The sequence below is a fragment of the Cheilinus undulatus genome, linkage group 1, assembly GCF_018320785.1.
Source record: "Cheilinus undulatus linkage group 1, ASM1832078v1, whole genome shotgun sequence".
NCBI classification, from domain to species: Eukaryota; Metazoa; Chordata; class Actinopteri; order Labriformes; family Labridae; genus Cheilinus; species Cheilinus undulatus.
Window position 1 is genome coordinate 53,020,656 of NC_054865.1, and position 16,797 is coordinate 53,037,452.

Consider the following 16,797-nt stretch of genomic DNA (forward strand, 5'->3'; position numbering starts at 1 on the left):
CAAAATCATCGCATTTGGATACTTTTGCAAAATTGGTCAAAACAGAAAAATAAGTCTGTACACCAGGAGCTGCTCCAAAGGCTTATTTTATGAAGATTATCACCACATGTGACGTTTTGGGCCCTAGCCCTTCATCAGACATAAGCAAACACAGGGGGTACACCTCTATATATGTATAGTCTGAATCACCTGACAAGTCATGTGACATAATTATGTCAGTGTAAAGGTAAGACATGCCAAGATTAATATACACCTGCATATATACACTGCAAGTCACATTTTTGGGCAAAATATACATTATACAATGAGTCAGAAATACATCAATAAAACAACTGGTCAGCCTAATATAATCAAACAAATATTTTGTTACAATATAGAATGATCTGAAGTTTCAATACAAAAGATGTAAATGTAAAAGATGAGGAACTTAAAATTGATATATTAAATAGCAGTTGCAAATATCGGGGGGGGGATTTGCAATTATTAGTTCCCCGAACTGTTCAATAGTAGTTGGAGAACATGTGAGTCTATCCTATTTAAAGGTTACTATAAAGCATTAAACAATCTGGCAATAAACCCCTCATTATCCTTAAGCTGGAGTAGTGTAGAGCTTGATGAAACTGTTCAGTCAAGGAAATTAACTCTTAGAAAAATGCTTTACACTTTAAAGTGCTAGAAAATGTAAGAGCATAAGTAACCTGTAATAGTTAAAAAAAACAAACTTTGTTTTAATTGTTTTTTTTCTTTTACTCGGTAGAAATCTTCTGGATGTTTGATGTATGAATGGTGCCCTGTAAATTAATTTGCCTCGTCTAGTTCATTTCAATATCTTCTTGATCTATTTTGTGAGGTTAGATGCTTTCTCTTTATATTAAGGTTGTGTTATTTGTTTGTTTGTTGATTGCTCAGACAAATTTCCAAAGTTAACAATTAAGTCTCGTCTCATTTCGTACGGCATCTATGCTATCATAACATGTCCCGTTTGAATGATTCTCTAGTAAGAAAAAAGCCACATGCAGTATGCAAGTACATTTGTCATATAAAATATCAAATAAGTGCATTTAATATTTTGCCAACAAATCTTTCCATACAAACAAATTGAAAACATGATAGAGTTAAGTCTATAAATTAATAGTCATATTATTTTAAAGTTATGTAAGATCTTTCAATGAAATAACAATTGTAGAAGTGGTGTATCCCAGTGGCCTCAAATACCTCTTAGTAACAAAAACAGAACAAAGGAAAAAAATCTCATTTTTTAGTACTATTTTTTCATTTTTTACATCTGTTCAAGATTCTTTAAAAGGTTATTTTCCTAATTCATGCTGCATAGAAGCGCTGACATTAACATATGAATGAACTGTTTGTATACAGTATGCTGTTTTGAATATTGTACAGTTAGAGCACCCTGTAGCTCCAGTTTGTGTGGACAAATGTCTACTCACACTGCAAGTGATATAATATCAACAGCTGCCAAGACAGATTTTTTTAATCTCCCAAAAAGAGATGGACAAAACATCTTGCTTCCACACATGTACACTCCACCACCACCACCAAAATTCATCTTGTTTGATTTGCTAACATGAGGGAAGTAAAGAGAATGAGAGGAGACAGATGGAGAGATGGAGGAGAGGGAACAGCTCTATTAGTGCTCTGTGTTACAGCAGGAACCTGAAAGGCCACAGCTTAATTGTCTCCCTGACATGCTAGCCACTGCTGAGTGTGTATGTGTGTGCGGATCAGTGAAGAGACAACAACTGAGCACACTCAGTATAACATGCCCACAGTTGGCAGCAGAGAAAAATCAATAGCGGAGTCAAACACTAGTGAGAATGTGCTCTAATCAGGTGAAACCAGGTGCAGGGAGATAACAGCAGTCAGATTTTACTTAAACCCAAAAACACACACTCACCTGCCCATTTGTTAAGATCCTCTTTAGCTCAGCAGATGACTTCTTTAAACTGGAGGACGGATCACAATAACAAGTATTACAAACATGTTTTTGCTCCGATCTAATAACCATTCAACTGTAGTTTATTCCAGGTATTGAAACATGCTCCTCGTTCCCCCACCAGCTCACCTGTTGTTGGCCATGGAGTCTTGAACAGCATGTGTGCAATCATTGGCTGGGTTAGGTCTTGTATTAACCTGAATGTGTGCAAACACAAACAAGTGTGAAAAGAAACACAAACACAGGCACACACCTAGTGGTCAAGGCCAAAAGACAGGCAGACAGACAGACATATGGCCAGACCCCCTAATGAACAAGAACAAAACACAGGCTCTCAGTTCAGCCTGAAGGTTAATTGGCTTCTGTAAGAGCAAAGGGGGGCAGGAGGAGAAAGAAAGAAGTGTCCACATAGAGAAGATGGAAGCATGACAGACAGCAGGAAAAAAGAGGGGAAAGATGAAGAGAGGAAAAATGTGCTTGCATTTACAACTAGATGTCTTCACATTAAAAATTCAGCAGACAAAACAAAATTTGGAAAAGGCTTTTTAAAATCTTTTCATCTGCATCTCTGTTTACTCCAACAACTTCTTTATTCAACACAGATATTGTACAGAAAGAAGAGACAAGACCCTGAAAAGGGGGATACTAAAAATATCTCATTTAATTGAGGTCAAAAGGCCGCTGTGATGGGTCCACCAAGGCACAGGGATTCTCTCTTTAATTAGTGCCCAGGAAGACCTAATTTAAACAGTGCACAAGACTCCCCTCAGCCAATTACTTTTATATTAAAACGGGAGAAAAGAGGGGAAAGATTACTGAAGGACTAGAGGTTTTCAGAAAACACAATTTTCTCAAAACCAGACCTTTGACCTTAAAAAACTGATACAGTTCAGTAGTTTTTACCAAATCTCCTTCGAGGATACATTGATTAAAGCACTTTGAGTATTGGGGAGGGGGTAATTTTATTATTGAAATGGAGATGGATATAATATGGATCATCTGGAGAGATGGAAGAAATGTCAAGTCACTTAACCCATGGTAATTAGCAGTGAGCTTCAATGGCAACATATGCCATACATAAAACAGGAAGGTCTGTGGAAGGCCTTTTGTAAATGGCAGAGGGCGGCATGTAATGACAATTTCATGGTTGAACGACACCTTCTTATTGACTTAGTTTTTGCCCTAACCAACGCTAAAATTTTTTTAGTAATACAGAGAGAGAGAGGGGATCATAATACTCATGAGGGAAGGATCAAGGTTTCAGCTATAACACCTTCCCCTTAAACGACTTTCCGGCATAGGAACAAGAACGCAGGGAGAAGCAGAAGGAGAAAGGCGAACCCTGTGCCAGCCACAGCCAGCCATCCCCATACATAAACATAGACAAGGAGAGCAAGAAAATGAGTGAAAGAAAAGGAGAACCTTGACTTCAATTGACATTTCAATAAGTGGAACACAGCGTTACCAATCCATTCGCCTCAACTTCCCACCCTCCCTACCTCCCTTCCTCCCGCACTCTCTGTGTAAGGCAGCTGAAACAATTATTGAGATAGGTACCTTCAGGCCATGTATGTTCCGGATCCCTGGAGTCTTGCCGGCTGAAACAGTAATTGACTAGATTGTAGAACACATCACTGGGCCATTTACAAATGTGCTGAAAAGGAATCAGTTCTTTATAAAGCAAAAAAGATGAAATGAAATGAGGGTTACTCTGAAATTAGTTGTAAGGGAGAGAGTTATTGAGATGTTGGGCTCTTGAGACAGCTGGTGGAATGTAGGAAGAAAGAATAACTGAAGTACAGTGTTAAAGAAAAGTGGAAAAGAGCTACAATAAAAGGTTTCATCACTTTGCCTATAGGGGCTGGAGATTATGAATGATTCTAAATGGTGGTGATCTATATGATATGTGAAAACAGCCCTCATAGTGAAAACCAGCTCAGAAAGATAGTACAATGTGTTAAACAAGAGCTGAAAGAGGCTTAGCCTGAACACAAGCTTGCAGTTTCAACATCATTGGAGCAAAATAAACACAGATTTATAAATGAGTGTCAACATAATAAAAGAATGAGTCAGTACATGTTAACACTGTCAAGATGCTGCATTATTTCTCTGGCAGACAGTGTTAATTTTGGCAGCTATGTTTAATCTAGCCTTAGTTTTAAGCTTTAAAAGAAATGCATTTTAGTTTTAGTCATATTTTAGTTATTTCTATCCTTTTAGTTTTAGTCTAGCTTTAGTCCATAAAAAGTCCTCACATTTTAGTCTTTACTTTTAGTCCAAGCATTTATTTTCTTGCCTAAATCTGGTACCAAATCATGGTAGTGTGTTCTATGCACTCTGCCAAACCTGGATCCCTGCTTTCTACAGCAAAGAGGCAGAAGAGATACAGCTGCATTGTGTTTTTGACAGATTTACCCACAGTGGAGAAATATCGCAAATTTTGACTGCCCGACAAAAACTACATTACATTTTAGTCTAGTTTCAGTCATCCTGACGGAAACTACACTTAGTTTTTGCCAGTTTTAGTCATGATAGCAATTGCCGGTCCTTGGCCGGTAAAAAGGGCGGAAGTCTGGCAAGTAAAAATATAACCGGTCAAAATGTCCGGCAGAAAACATGCACATGACCAGATAAGTAAATACTGAATACTTGCATATTATATTTTGTGTAACCTAGAAGATATGTTGCGAGAATGCGTTAATATAAACTAAAAGTTGCCTAATCTTTTAATCGTGCTGGGGTTGCTTATCTCCTCAGACGGCAAGCACATGGCAAATTATGTATGCACGATGATGTCAAAGCAATGCTATCTCTCTGCGCGTGCTCAGTATTCCTGGGGACTATGCAGGGAAAGTGGGAAAGTTTGACCAGAGCTTTTTCATAAAACAGAATTTTAATCTCAGTGAGGTTTTCCTCATTGACCAAAGGTTTAATATCATCAGCAGTATGGAGGGATTTTGAGTATTTCATTGCTGCGAGTAATGAAGAGGCTGAAACAAAGGGAACTGTATAGCTGAGCGTCGTAAACACAGATTCAGCAGCAGAGAGAGAGAGAGGCCTACGCCGGCTAATTAGCAGAAGTAGTCTTGTATAAGCCGTTAATGAGAGGAGGACTGGACCGGACTATCTGCTGTGGAGCTTTTCCCTTTTTGGGACTAGTCCAAAGAAACCAGGATGCTTCGATTTACTGGTTTAGCAGAGGTTACAGTGATATCATCACAAGGACTGATATTAGCAACTGACAGTAAGACTCATTTTTCATTTGAAATGTAGAGTTCTAACGCAGCGTCCAGTTAACAGAGCACTGGGGAGATATGTTTGGATGCTGGTAGAGGATGGTATGTGGCTGTTGTATGCTGCAAAGTTACAGTAGCAGCCAATGTGATAACAGGCTAACGGTGCTAATGTGAAGCTAACCATTGTTGTTTATCAACAGTCTAACTGACTGTGTGTGTAAGGAAAAGCACGCAGCCTTTATTTTGATACTTTAAACCACTTACACAAAGAAGAATACGAGAAAGTCTTTGTGCAGTCGGTTCTAGGGTCTAACGTGTGTCTGTAATAGCAGGGTAATAATTACTCAGGTTTACTGTTGGCTTGGTTTCTGTCTCGGCTTTGGGTCAGGTCTGGAAATAAAAATGTGTCACCTCTCCCATTTAGCGCAGACTTGTATGTATCAATGTATCACAGAATATCAAATTTATTTATTTTGCTGCTGTTAATGCAGCAAAATAATGTTAAAGCAAATGTCCGGTAGTTGTTCTAAATGGCTGGAATTCTTGAGGACTGCCGGTCATTTTGAGTCTAGTGGAAATGCTGCATCACAGATCTATTTTTGTTAGACTTAGTCTAATTTTTGTCATGGAAAAAAGAGGCTGTCGATGAACATTTTTAGTTATAGTTTTAGTCGACGAAATTAACAATGCTAGCAGACAAATTCTTCAATTTCGTTATTTTTTCAGACTCAAGTGGTTTAGTCAAATTTCTGTTTACATTTTCCAAACTGTGTGAATTGTTAATAATAGCTTAAAGTTGATCATGTTTACGAGTTTTACGAATTTACAACCCACCTTTGGGTCCCGATCCACCAGTTGAGAAACACTGTTTTAGAACATGTATCGACAACTATTGTAGAATCAAAAACTTGGACAACCTTATCAACAACTAAGAAAAACTATAAAATGTACCATACCTCGTGGAAAAATCTGTAGAGGGTCCGGCAGCAGCCCATTCATGCGTTGTTCATTCATTGTGTTGCAGTACTATAAAAGGAAAAAGAGTCATAAATAGTTGAGGGTATCTGTTATTTAAGTGACTACTGCAAAAATGTCAAGACTTCAAAAAGGCCATAAGTTGCTTCACTAATAAAGAGGACTTAAATCTGTAAAAGAACTGAAGTAGAATAACATAACAGTTTACAGAAAATTGTTGGTGAATTTCCTTTAAAATTTTGCACTCCACTGACATTTTTTAGAAAATCACACACACAAAAGGTTGTTTATTTAAATGACGTCAGAATTAATCCACAGTGTTCCCACAAATGTGAGCATGCTGTGCTGAAATCTGTTACCGATGAGGACCAATGCCCTGTGGGCTTGTTCTGAGGAGTGTAGCATTAACCCTTTTCTCCTCCAGGTCAACAGCTCACCAAACACTCATATCCTACAGGACTAACACGTGCACACACGCTCTGGAGCCTCTCACACGCCTGCCAAGGCAATGCAATAATTGATGTTTCAGTTAACCAAACCATCTGTTAAACTGTGAGGTGGGTTATGTTCATGTCTCCTCCTTTTTGAGGCTTCACACAAATGAAATTACCAGCAAGAATTAACAGACAAAGACCACTTTATGAGATGTCAATGTTTAAGTCTACTTACGAATATGTTTCTTTTAAAATCCAGTATGAACTACCAAGTCATCATAGCAATATGTAAATTTGCTCTCTCATTGTGGGAAAAGGAGGGAGGGAGGGAGGACGATGGGACTGGCTTGGATGGGAATGGCTCAGAATGGCTGCTCAAGTGGCACAGCTGTTATTAAAAGGCCTATTTATCACTGTCAGATCCCTCCTCGCTCGCAGCCCTCTGCCTTCGCCCTCCAGCGTTCTCACTAGGCCACATCTGAACAATGGGCCTAATACCAAAAAACGTGTTGTTTGTGTTTCTGGGCGTGGGGGGGGGGTCGGGCTTCGTGTACCTTTAATTTTCCGCTCAGCTAGCTTATTGATTAAGGCTGCAATTACCACCTAATCTGTAGTAGGTGTGTTATTAAAAGACATCCTCCATTGTTGGCCAATAACTAAACAGTGTCCGATCCCAAATACCATCGCTCAGCCTTAAGGGACAAGTGGGAGAGCGAGAGCACAGAGAGGGTCTCATCATCATTAGCAGGCTGAGGGGAAATGGGAGTAAGAATGGTGGAATTAGAGCTTCTACCTCCAGGGGGAGCTGAGCGAGAAACGGATGAGGTCACATGTTTTTTTTAGCACCTGACACAGACCAGTCTTTAACTTTGAACAGAGGTGTCTGTCTTTCAAGGTGTCGAACAATGATTAGAGATGCCTGCAAGACTGGTGGGTCTCACAGGAGCATGTAGCAATCAATGTTCTCAGTGATGGCGGATACTTCTCACAATAAATGCCCTCTGCAGACTGATGTTAATTAACTGCTGATTATGAGCATTAATTTTGCTCAGCATTAAGGAGGTTTTTGTTAAGCAACATTAAAGCAGATGTCCTGCATTAGAAAAAAATGTTGTAGAGGCATATTTAAAATTCTTGTTATGAATGTGTTACCACTATCCACAAACACAGAAAGGAATACACACACGGGCAACCACTGAGACTCTAATGAATTTTCCCACCTTTCACCTGACATGCTGCTTTCCCTTAATTCCTATTAATTTCCCATAATAGCTGTCTGCTCACCCGGAATTAACAACACATAAGCAAAAATCCACTGGGGTCTCAATGGAGGCCAAACGGCAACCACAGCAACAACTATTACAAAAAAAAAAACATTAAAAATTCAAATGACTGCTGAAATATATAACCTTTATATAAGACATTCAAAGTAGTGGTAGTGTAAATTATATGTTAGTGAGCCACATATTTTCCTCATCATCAGCAGTTTTTTGTATACTCTGCAGTCCCAGGAGGAGTAGAAAGCTATTACAGGACTTCTGAATTTGTTTACCAAAAAAATCACAGTAATACTGGCTTTGGAATTTGCAGAAGAAGCAATGTCGTGTTTGGGATATTAAATATTTGTGCTACGTAAAGCAAGGTGCAGGTTCAGGTCATAAAGTAATACGCTGTTAAAGAACTTGTCTTGGCACTGGAATAAAAAAAGGTTGATGGGAAATAATTATGAGTTTAGAGGTTGAAATAATACTTAGCAGCCTGTTCAGCTTAATACAAGCACATAATTCAGGTTTTATTACCACAACTAGATCAATTTGGTTGATTTTTTTCAGAAGGGAAATTTAACAGAATTAACCGATGTTATGTGCAAAAAATACAAGCACAAAGGACACAGATGGTGTGAATTGTAGCCGGTAATTCTGATGTGAAAATGCAAAACTGCGCTAAAAAATAAATGCAAACGTTATAAATTATTTATTAAATGTCTAATGTATAAATGACAACTGTCCTGATAAACAATTAATCAGTATAATAAAAGAATTAACTTATTTGACCTGAAGAAATACTTGCATCCTTGCTTCTTAATAAATACAGGGATAACAGCTGATACTTTCATGTGCTTTTGCATCCCCGTAAAAGTCTGCTAAAACTTGTTGGGGGTTCTAGACAAAGTAAAACACTTAGGAAGCCAATTTTGGCATTGTGAATTACTTCTAGACTTCTTTCACTATTTCAAAGACCAAGAATGTTGAGGTATTAAAATAAATCAGGAAAATATTTGCACTATGTTCAGTTATAATATAATACTCTTCTTTTAACCCGCACAATAGATAATATTCTCTTCTTTCATTGTTTTATTAAGTTATTAACAAGCCTCCACCTCTACATGAGAAGTACCTGTCTTAAATTTCCCTCGAGATTAATACAGCATCTCTCTCACACTTGTTCTTACTATCTTAATAACACAATCATGAGTGAAACTTTCCAAAACCAGTCTCTTTTTAGGGACAGAGGCAGTGATATCAGCAAGGTCCTGACATCAATGTTTTAGACTGTACAATCATTGAAATATATAAATGTATAGCTATTATTATTTCTTAACTAAGCTCACTGTTCTCCTTCAGTGTACACCAGACAGGTGTGTGTGACTATAACATCATTGCTCTTTCTATTGATGTTCTCCCAATCCCTCTAAGAATAAAAATCAAGACTATGTTAAAAAATAAAATAAGGTCCCGACTTCACTGAATGACCATGTGTCACGGAAATCAATCACATCCAAGCTTAAATTTAAATGTGTTCATTTTGTCATTCTTAAAAGTCTATAAAAACTTCAGTACATCTGGCATATAAAATATCATACAAAAAGAGCCTACTTGTATAAAGCCACAAATTTTAAATTGAATATCACTGTATGAAATGTGCCTGATGAATACTGAAATAGATTTTAAAACATAAAAAGGCCACACAAGTATATCATAGTTGTATCATGGTGCAGAAAATGCACAGAGTGGTTCAATACAATAGACTAGAATGCAGGGAAATAGATACTTGGGCTTAAAATATTCTTGAAGACCTCCAGACCCTCTGCTGATGGTGCCAACTACAAAATGGCAAATATTTAAGTATTTAATGTTGCTGAAGAAAAAGAAAATAAATTACACAGATTCGACATTTAAACCCTGTATTTTTGAATTTAAAAATGATATGGGAGGATAAGTTAGGTTGTTCTGTTCAGTAGCTTAAAGATTCATCTTAAAAATCCAAAGAGAAAAAGAATTGTGATAAGATAGAGATCATGATCAAGCCATAAAAGCATCACAATGATATTTTTCCCATAGTGACAAGCCTGAGTGATAAGTTAACATTGATTTTTCAGCAATTTTGATAAGATTGATTTTTTTTTTTGAGAGAACAGAGAGGGATAACTTTCACCCTCCTTTTAGTTGTGTGTATTTGACGCATCTGTAAACCGACTCACCATTAAAGATGGCATTAACTGTTTTATGAACCATATATAAAACTGCATATTGGCAAGTTAATTTGTAGTGTAGGCTGTTCCATTTGTTGCGGGGGAATTGCATTGCTTTGTTACGTAATTATGCATTTATACATTATCTACAGGGATTGCAAAACAGCTATCGCACTATGATAATCTACTTTAACAGTATTATTTCACTTTTAAATTAGGTTGTTGAGGATATCTGTAAATGCAATGTAACTATCTATAAAACAATCTAAGTTAAAATCAAAACATCCAGGACAGAAAATCCTTGAAACTGTATGTGTCATCAGTGCTCGAGTTTTAAGACACTCCGCTGTTAACAGGTGACAGCACAGACGGAAAAGCCAAAAAAGAACCTCAAACCATGTCTGCTGTGTTAGTAAATATGAGGCTGGTCGAGGTCAATACTTTTCCACCCCTGTTTTAACACTCATCAGCACAACAGCTACCTCCTTTTCCTTAATCACCCAGCTATCCTTTGCTACTTAATGATTAAAAAGCAACCATACAAGTGAATGCATGATAAAGATGGACAAAAAAACAAGGAGTGTGAATTGTGCCTGTGGCTCTAGCAGCATCATTGTGAGCTGATGGGGGGTAAAAGACATCCACAGATGAAAGTAGATTTTGAACAATTCTGCTGCCCAGGGGGCCCGCTCTTTAATGAGGCAAAACTTTAAGTACTGAATAATAAATAATAAAAATTGACAGTTCATTTAGCTTTCAGTGTACCTCGTAGAGAAACCCATTACACGCCATTACTCTTACTGTCCGTGGCATGAACAGTAAGTATGGGGGAATATGAAAATGTACTGCACTGGGAGGGGGAGCTGAATGGGTAGTGATTGTGTGTGTTTGTGTGTCTGTGTGAAACTGAACATTGCCAATAAGCTGTTGTTCACCCTAGGTTTAATAAAAATTAGACTATATTATGTTTTCAAATTCTTAATAGGTTGGTGACTTACAAATATCCAAAGCCAGTGTTAAACTTTCTTAAACTTAAACTTCATCATCTTTCTAATCTGTAGAAAAGAAGTAGTGAACACTTGAACATTTTTTCAGCAGTACACTGAAGCATCTGACTGAACTTTGATAAAACACATCAATGCTGCTGTTATCTCTGACATTTGCCCCAAACTAATAAAAATATGCATTTTACGACTTATAATTAGCTAAAACGGAGATCTACTTTGAAAAATCTTTTCTGAAAAGGCGGGGCTTATGTGACATAGAAACCTACCATTGGTTGGTTTCTACATCACAAACTCTATATAAAAGGTAGAATGTTACCGCCTCTAACTGACTTTACCATTCAGAGACCACTCCCATCCTCTCCTGCACCTGCAATGCTTCGGCTTCGAGAGCTCCGGCTTGAGTAACGCTGGTGCTGGAGCAAATGGCCCAAATAGGTAGTGCTCAGGACCACCACGGTCCGCCACCACTCCACAGCCTGCTTCAGGGGACTCTGGAGGGGAAAAATCCTCCACCTCAAAAGATCGCTCTGAGGCAGCAGTGCTGCGGGACTCTGTGTCACCTTCTGGCAAGGTGAGTCACTGTCACTTTCGCTTCATCTGGAAAACCCCGTCCTTTAAAAAGAAAAAAATGCCTTTTCCCCTCCCTCCTCTCAGTACCAAACTGCTCACTTTCTGTGCGTTTTTAAAATCTTAAAGTTGGCAGGGTTAGCTCTGGGGGGGGGGTTCACTTGCACTTCAGTGAGTAGTCTGCCTTGAACTTTCAAGAAATTTTCAAATGTGCATTTATGAAATGGCCTAACACAGCAATATATTTTCAAAAAGCAGTGAGGGCAGGTTTCTGCAGCCATTTTATAGCATAATAAATTATTTTTTACAGGGGCAGTATTTGTGTGGGTAGGTATACTGCGGTTTTCTTTTATATGAATTCCATTCTGCCTTTGGCTGTTGACTTTCTTCTTTTGGAAAAACACTTTTTTGATAGTTATTCCTAAGCTATTTGTTAAATGACTAAATTTGTTTCTGGTGACCTACTGTTTGGAGATGATCTACTGTAGTAAAAACATACTCAGCAGATTAAAAAAAGTTCAGCTGAGGTAACACAAGGCAGTATAAAAGAATTATAATTCAAGTTTCATACTCACATAAGACAGCATTGCTTTGAGCTCTTCATCACTTCTTACAGTGATTCTGTCTCCCACCTCGTCTTCATCTAAAAAAAAAAAAACAACAAAGCAGAACTATAAGATAAGGACAGAAAATAGTAAATAAATTATTAAAAAATATCAGTAACAAACACAAGCCATGATAAAAGTTTTTTTTTCATTTAAATAGATAGAAAGTCATTTATTGTCATTGCAGTGTAAAAACACGACGACATTATGTTTGGCAGTCTCTTCTGTAGCAGCAAACAGTCATCCAAGCGGTGGTTAGAAATCCACAGACTCACATCCTCCATCCCGCCGGCAAGGGGGCAGGCATCCGAGAGAAATAAGCTTGGTATGACAGGTCTGTGTGGGGCCGCTCTTAGCCTAGCCTGCGGCCCAGCTTCTTTGCCCCACTTCCGCCTTTTCACACAATGCCGTCTCTGCCTCCTCCCCACCAGCTAGGGGTTGTGCTGCTCTGCGTCATCCTCCTTTCAGTCTCAGCTCTCTGGATAATCTCCGTCGAGAAAGATGTAAACTCCGTGGGCACGCTGTCAGTTCTGGTGTAAGTGTAGGGCTTTGTTTTGCTGCTAGTGATGGAGCGCCAGGCCGCTGCTGTCGTAAGCACCACCCCATGCTACCTCAGTAGGTAGCCTTCAGTAGTCTCCTGTTGATCAGGCAGTCTTCCATGGCAGTAACTGGCAGTTGTTGTTAGCTTTTAAGCTATCCAGGAGTTGCAGTTGAGACTGAGGTCTTCTTATTCACCTATTGTGGGTTTTTCTTGATGGAAATTTCCTGTTGTTTCTCTCAGAGGTGTCCTTGACCATCCATCTTCTTTGTTTTCATAGTTTTCAACATATGTTGTCAACTTAATTGTGAAAAACAATACAAGTCCAAGATATAACTTAGATTATCAGATTATAATTTAGAAAAATGGGAGAATCCCATTCACATGAGTGTGAAGGTAAAAGATAGCCTATTCCTATTCCAAAAACAAAAGATCTAAAATGTTTGAAATAAGTTTTTGCTGCTACCTTTAATGGCACACAATGTGCTTCTTTGTTTTTTGTTTGTTTGGTAGACTGTGTTTGCTTCTACCTTTAATGGCATGGAATGTGTGTTTTTGTTTTTTGACATGCTGTGTATTTTTTAAGTAATACCATCAACAGCACAACATAAATATGTTAACAGAAATATTGGGGAGAGTGGAAAGAGAGCAATGGGCAGAATTCTAATTGTGAGGCCTTTCAAAAGTCTGAGGTTTGACAAAATAAGAAGTGCAATCGGCAGGGAAAAGACAATGTATACTCTCTAGAGCTGTTACAACACCAGATTTTTAATTTCAATACAAAAATAGCAAAAATGGACTATAAATATCACCACAGTTTGGTTCTACAACAACAAAAAAAGATCTCCTGCACTCCTAAAACTGGTTTATTTTGTTAGTTTTTTTTTTTCAAACCTGCATATTATAAAGGGTCACCAAATACATAATCAAATTTAACACTGTTAGTTTTCCTAATATAGCCAAATATATTCCCAAAATGACGATATGAAAAAACTTTCAGGGAGCAGGAGATGTCACTGTCTCTCTCTTTTGGGCTCCTTTGGTCCATAACAGACAGTAACTTAACATGTGCATCTTTATGAGAGACTTGATAAAACTTACCTGCTGACAAGTGAATTAACAGTTAACTGTGTTATTTCTGTGATTGAGTACGGAGCAGAGAGACAGACAGAGGGCAGAAAACAGCACCACTTCAGCATCATAACTAAATCACTTTCTCTTTGGAGGTGTTCCTTTTTTCTTAGAGCATAACAGCTGTGAAAACAATCTGATAACACCTTATATGCACTCTCTATCTCTCTGCTCACACAGGGTTAAAAATATGATGGTTTATGCAAGTTTTTTTCACAGCTTTGGTACTATTTAGTACTGTTTAACATAAAACAACAGATATGGATCTTGAATTTCCCCTGGGATTAATAAAGTATATCTCCATCTATCTACAGTTTGAAAATTTTGACAACCTTGACACCATCTCTTCGGCCAGTCTCCTGGTCTTGTCTAAGCATCTGTTTCTTTTCTTCTAGTCATGTGCTGCTTATTTTAAGAACTGAACCCAGCCACAACTGCTGTTTCTTGCAACACTTTTGCTAAGCATACAGTTTCAAATGCAAGTTAAAACTTGATCCATCAGCCACCATGTATGTCAAAGACAAGCCTTGAATGAAGAGGATCACTGGTTTGTTTTCAGCCACAAAGAGAGATCAATCAGACTACTGATAATGTTGTCATGAGTCGAGTGTGATGTGTTACGTTATTTAAGTGATGTATTCTCCAAGTTATCAACAAGTGCTTGCAATGTCCCTTTTAAGGCTGTAAAGAATTGCAAACAACACCCTTTGCTCTCTTTCTGTTGTTTTCATCCTTCTAATATTTTACTTGTTGTCTAGTGCTTTGTTCACTTAACCATAAGATTATAATAAATCTGCACAACTATGTTATGTTACTGACTTGAACTTGAAAGGAAAAAAAACTCACATTCAAAGGCTGTAACAGTAGCTTCGGGCATTACATCTCGTATGGCCACCTGAAAAAAGCACAGTTAAGAACTTTAGATGACGTAGATGACATACAATACAGAAATAACGTCATATAAACAAAACTGACACATTACCATGTAAGGCTGGGTTCATGATGAGATATACGTTTAGTTATTGTGCTTTACCAAGACTCAGACACAGTAATACAACAGACACTGTATGTGGTGTTTTTACCATACAGCTGTCACAAATCGAAACTGCTAGCATCAACATGTATGCAAAGTGACAGTTAGCTCTCTTGTATGTTGAAGACTCACCAGCAAGTCATTGAAGTTCAAAAGAGATGGACAGTCGACGGACGAGTCCATGTCCCCCGAAGGCGTTTTTATTCGGATAACTATCGCCTCGCTGTCCATTTTGGAGAGGTTATTTAAATCTAGTATGAGCATAAAGAGGAACGAATAAACCTCATAGTAAAACTGGGCTGGCTCTCTAGGCTAACAGGCTAATTTCCTGCAGTGGTTTGCTAACGACACATGCTAGCATCCTGCTGAGTCCAGACACTTGTGTTAAACGAAGCGGAGATTTAAAACGTTGACGGTGAACCGTTGAAGTCGGTTCCATTTAACGTTTAGCTTTAGCTGTACAAATGTGCTAAACCGCTTATAGGAGAAAAGTTTTACACTGTTTTATCGGAGGTGTTTAGCCATGCAGCTAGTTCAGAGGAAACCACAACTCATCCGACAATCAACATCCTCTCAAGGACCTTCAAAATAAAAGTCGGTTATTCCAGTGCCCCTTCACAATAATCTGAATCTTATCGAAAAATGCCTCCTGGCATACGGTGGGTACTTCAAGAATCAAAATTTAACTTTACTTACACCAGGGGGGTAATTCAGCTTTACATTTTTTTAAACTGTATTATCGAGTTTAGAAAATCACAACGGCACCATGATACGCTGTAGTACAGCCGTTTCCAGGTAGGTATACTATGATAGGCGGTTTGGTACATCTACTATTGTACACACTACGTTGTTTACTATGATAGAAGTACCCTGCTGCATGTACTGCCATAGCTAAAACTACCATGGTACTTGTACCATAGTAGAACCCCCAGTACATTTACTACAGTACTGCAATGGTAGAGTATCATGGCAAAATTTCACGTGGAAACAAAAAAAGGATAAACTTTTTTTTTCCCCTCAGAGGGAAAACAAAAGTGCAACTTGGCTGCTCATAGTCAATGCAAAAAAAAACAAAACAAAAAACAGACAATGGTCAAAAGTGTTACCAGATAAAGGATAAAAGACCAAGAAAGAGCTACAGGTAAAAGTTTATATTGCACCTGGCCTGAAATATTGCACTGTCCTCACTGTAATAAGCAGATTTAAAAATATTGCACAAAAACTTTGTGCAAGAAGGCCTGCAAACTTAATATAAAAGAAAGCACATAAGGGGCAGTTCAAGATAACTAAATAAAAAACAAACCAGGTTAAGAAGTGCAATTACACAGGAATAACTTTAAAAAGAGGTACCAATGAAAGATAGATGAGCAAAGGTAAAATCATGTATGATGTCACAACAAAATAAGTGCAAAAGTATAACACATCACTAAGTTAAAGGAGCTGAGCAGAATCTTTGCTGAGAAGAGAGATGGATGTAGGGAGAAAGGAGAGCTTGTAGCAATTGCTTTTATATCTGCTAGCTCCATACTATCTCCCAGAAGGTAATACTTTATATTAGATTAGATTAGATTATACTTTATTTACATGTCATGCACAAAAAGTGCCCAACCCCTCATGGGTTTATAAGACACCCAAAAAAATAGAATTGCAGTGTTTTACAAAATAAAATAAAATAAATCATAACAGTTACGAAGTTGCGTGATCTTTTCTCAGCTCAGTAGTGAACTATAAACTCTGCTTTTTCTCCCAAGCTTTGCAGATAAAATCTGCTATGGCAAAAGTACCTTTTATGAAACAGAACTCAAGTTTTTCATAATCATCAAACCAGAAAAAGTTTGCATTAATCAA

At 37.9% G+C, this 16,797-nt stretch overlaps 1 protein-coding gene across 9 annotated transcripts in view; it reads right to left on the reverse strand.

Annotated features, from left to right (window-relative positions):
• The window catches only part of map2k5 (mitogen-activated protein kinase kinase 5), a 120,457-nt gene that overhangs the window by 71,611 nt on the left and 32,049 nt on the right, over window positions 1-16,797 (reverse strand). For 7 of the 9 annotated variants that reach the window (XM_041784270.1, XM_041784303.1, XM_041784278.1 and 4 more), the window contains 7 exons: window positions 15,082-15,200; window positions 14,763-14,811; window positions 12,218-12,285; window positions 6,144-6,213; window positions 3,509-3,549; window positions 2,081-2,148; window positions 1,913-1,961 (listed from right to left, as the gene is read on the reverse strand). In XM_041784270.1, coding sequence (XP_041640204.1) covers window positions 1,913-1,961; window positions 2,081-2,148; window positions 3,509-3,549; window positions 6,144-6,213; window positions 12,218-12,285; window positions 14,763-14,811; window positions 15,082-15,200 — 464 coding nt within the window. The remainder of the gene's footprint in view (window positions 1-1,912; window positions 1,962-2,080; window positions 2,149-3,508; window positions 3,550-6,143; window positions 6,214-12,217; window positions 12,286-14,762; window positions 14,812-15,081; window positions 15,201-16,797) is intronic. The other 2 variants (XM_041784328.1, XM_041784336.1) reach the window with 1 other exon arrangement.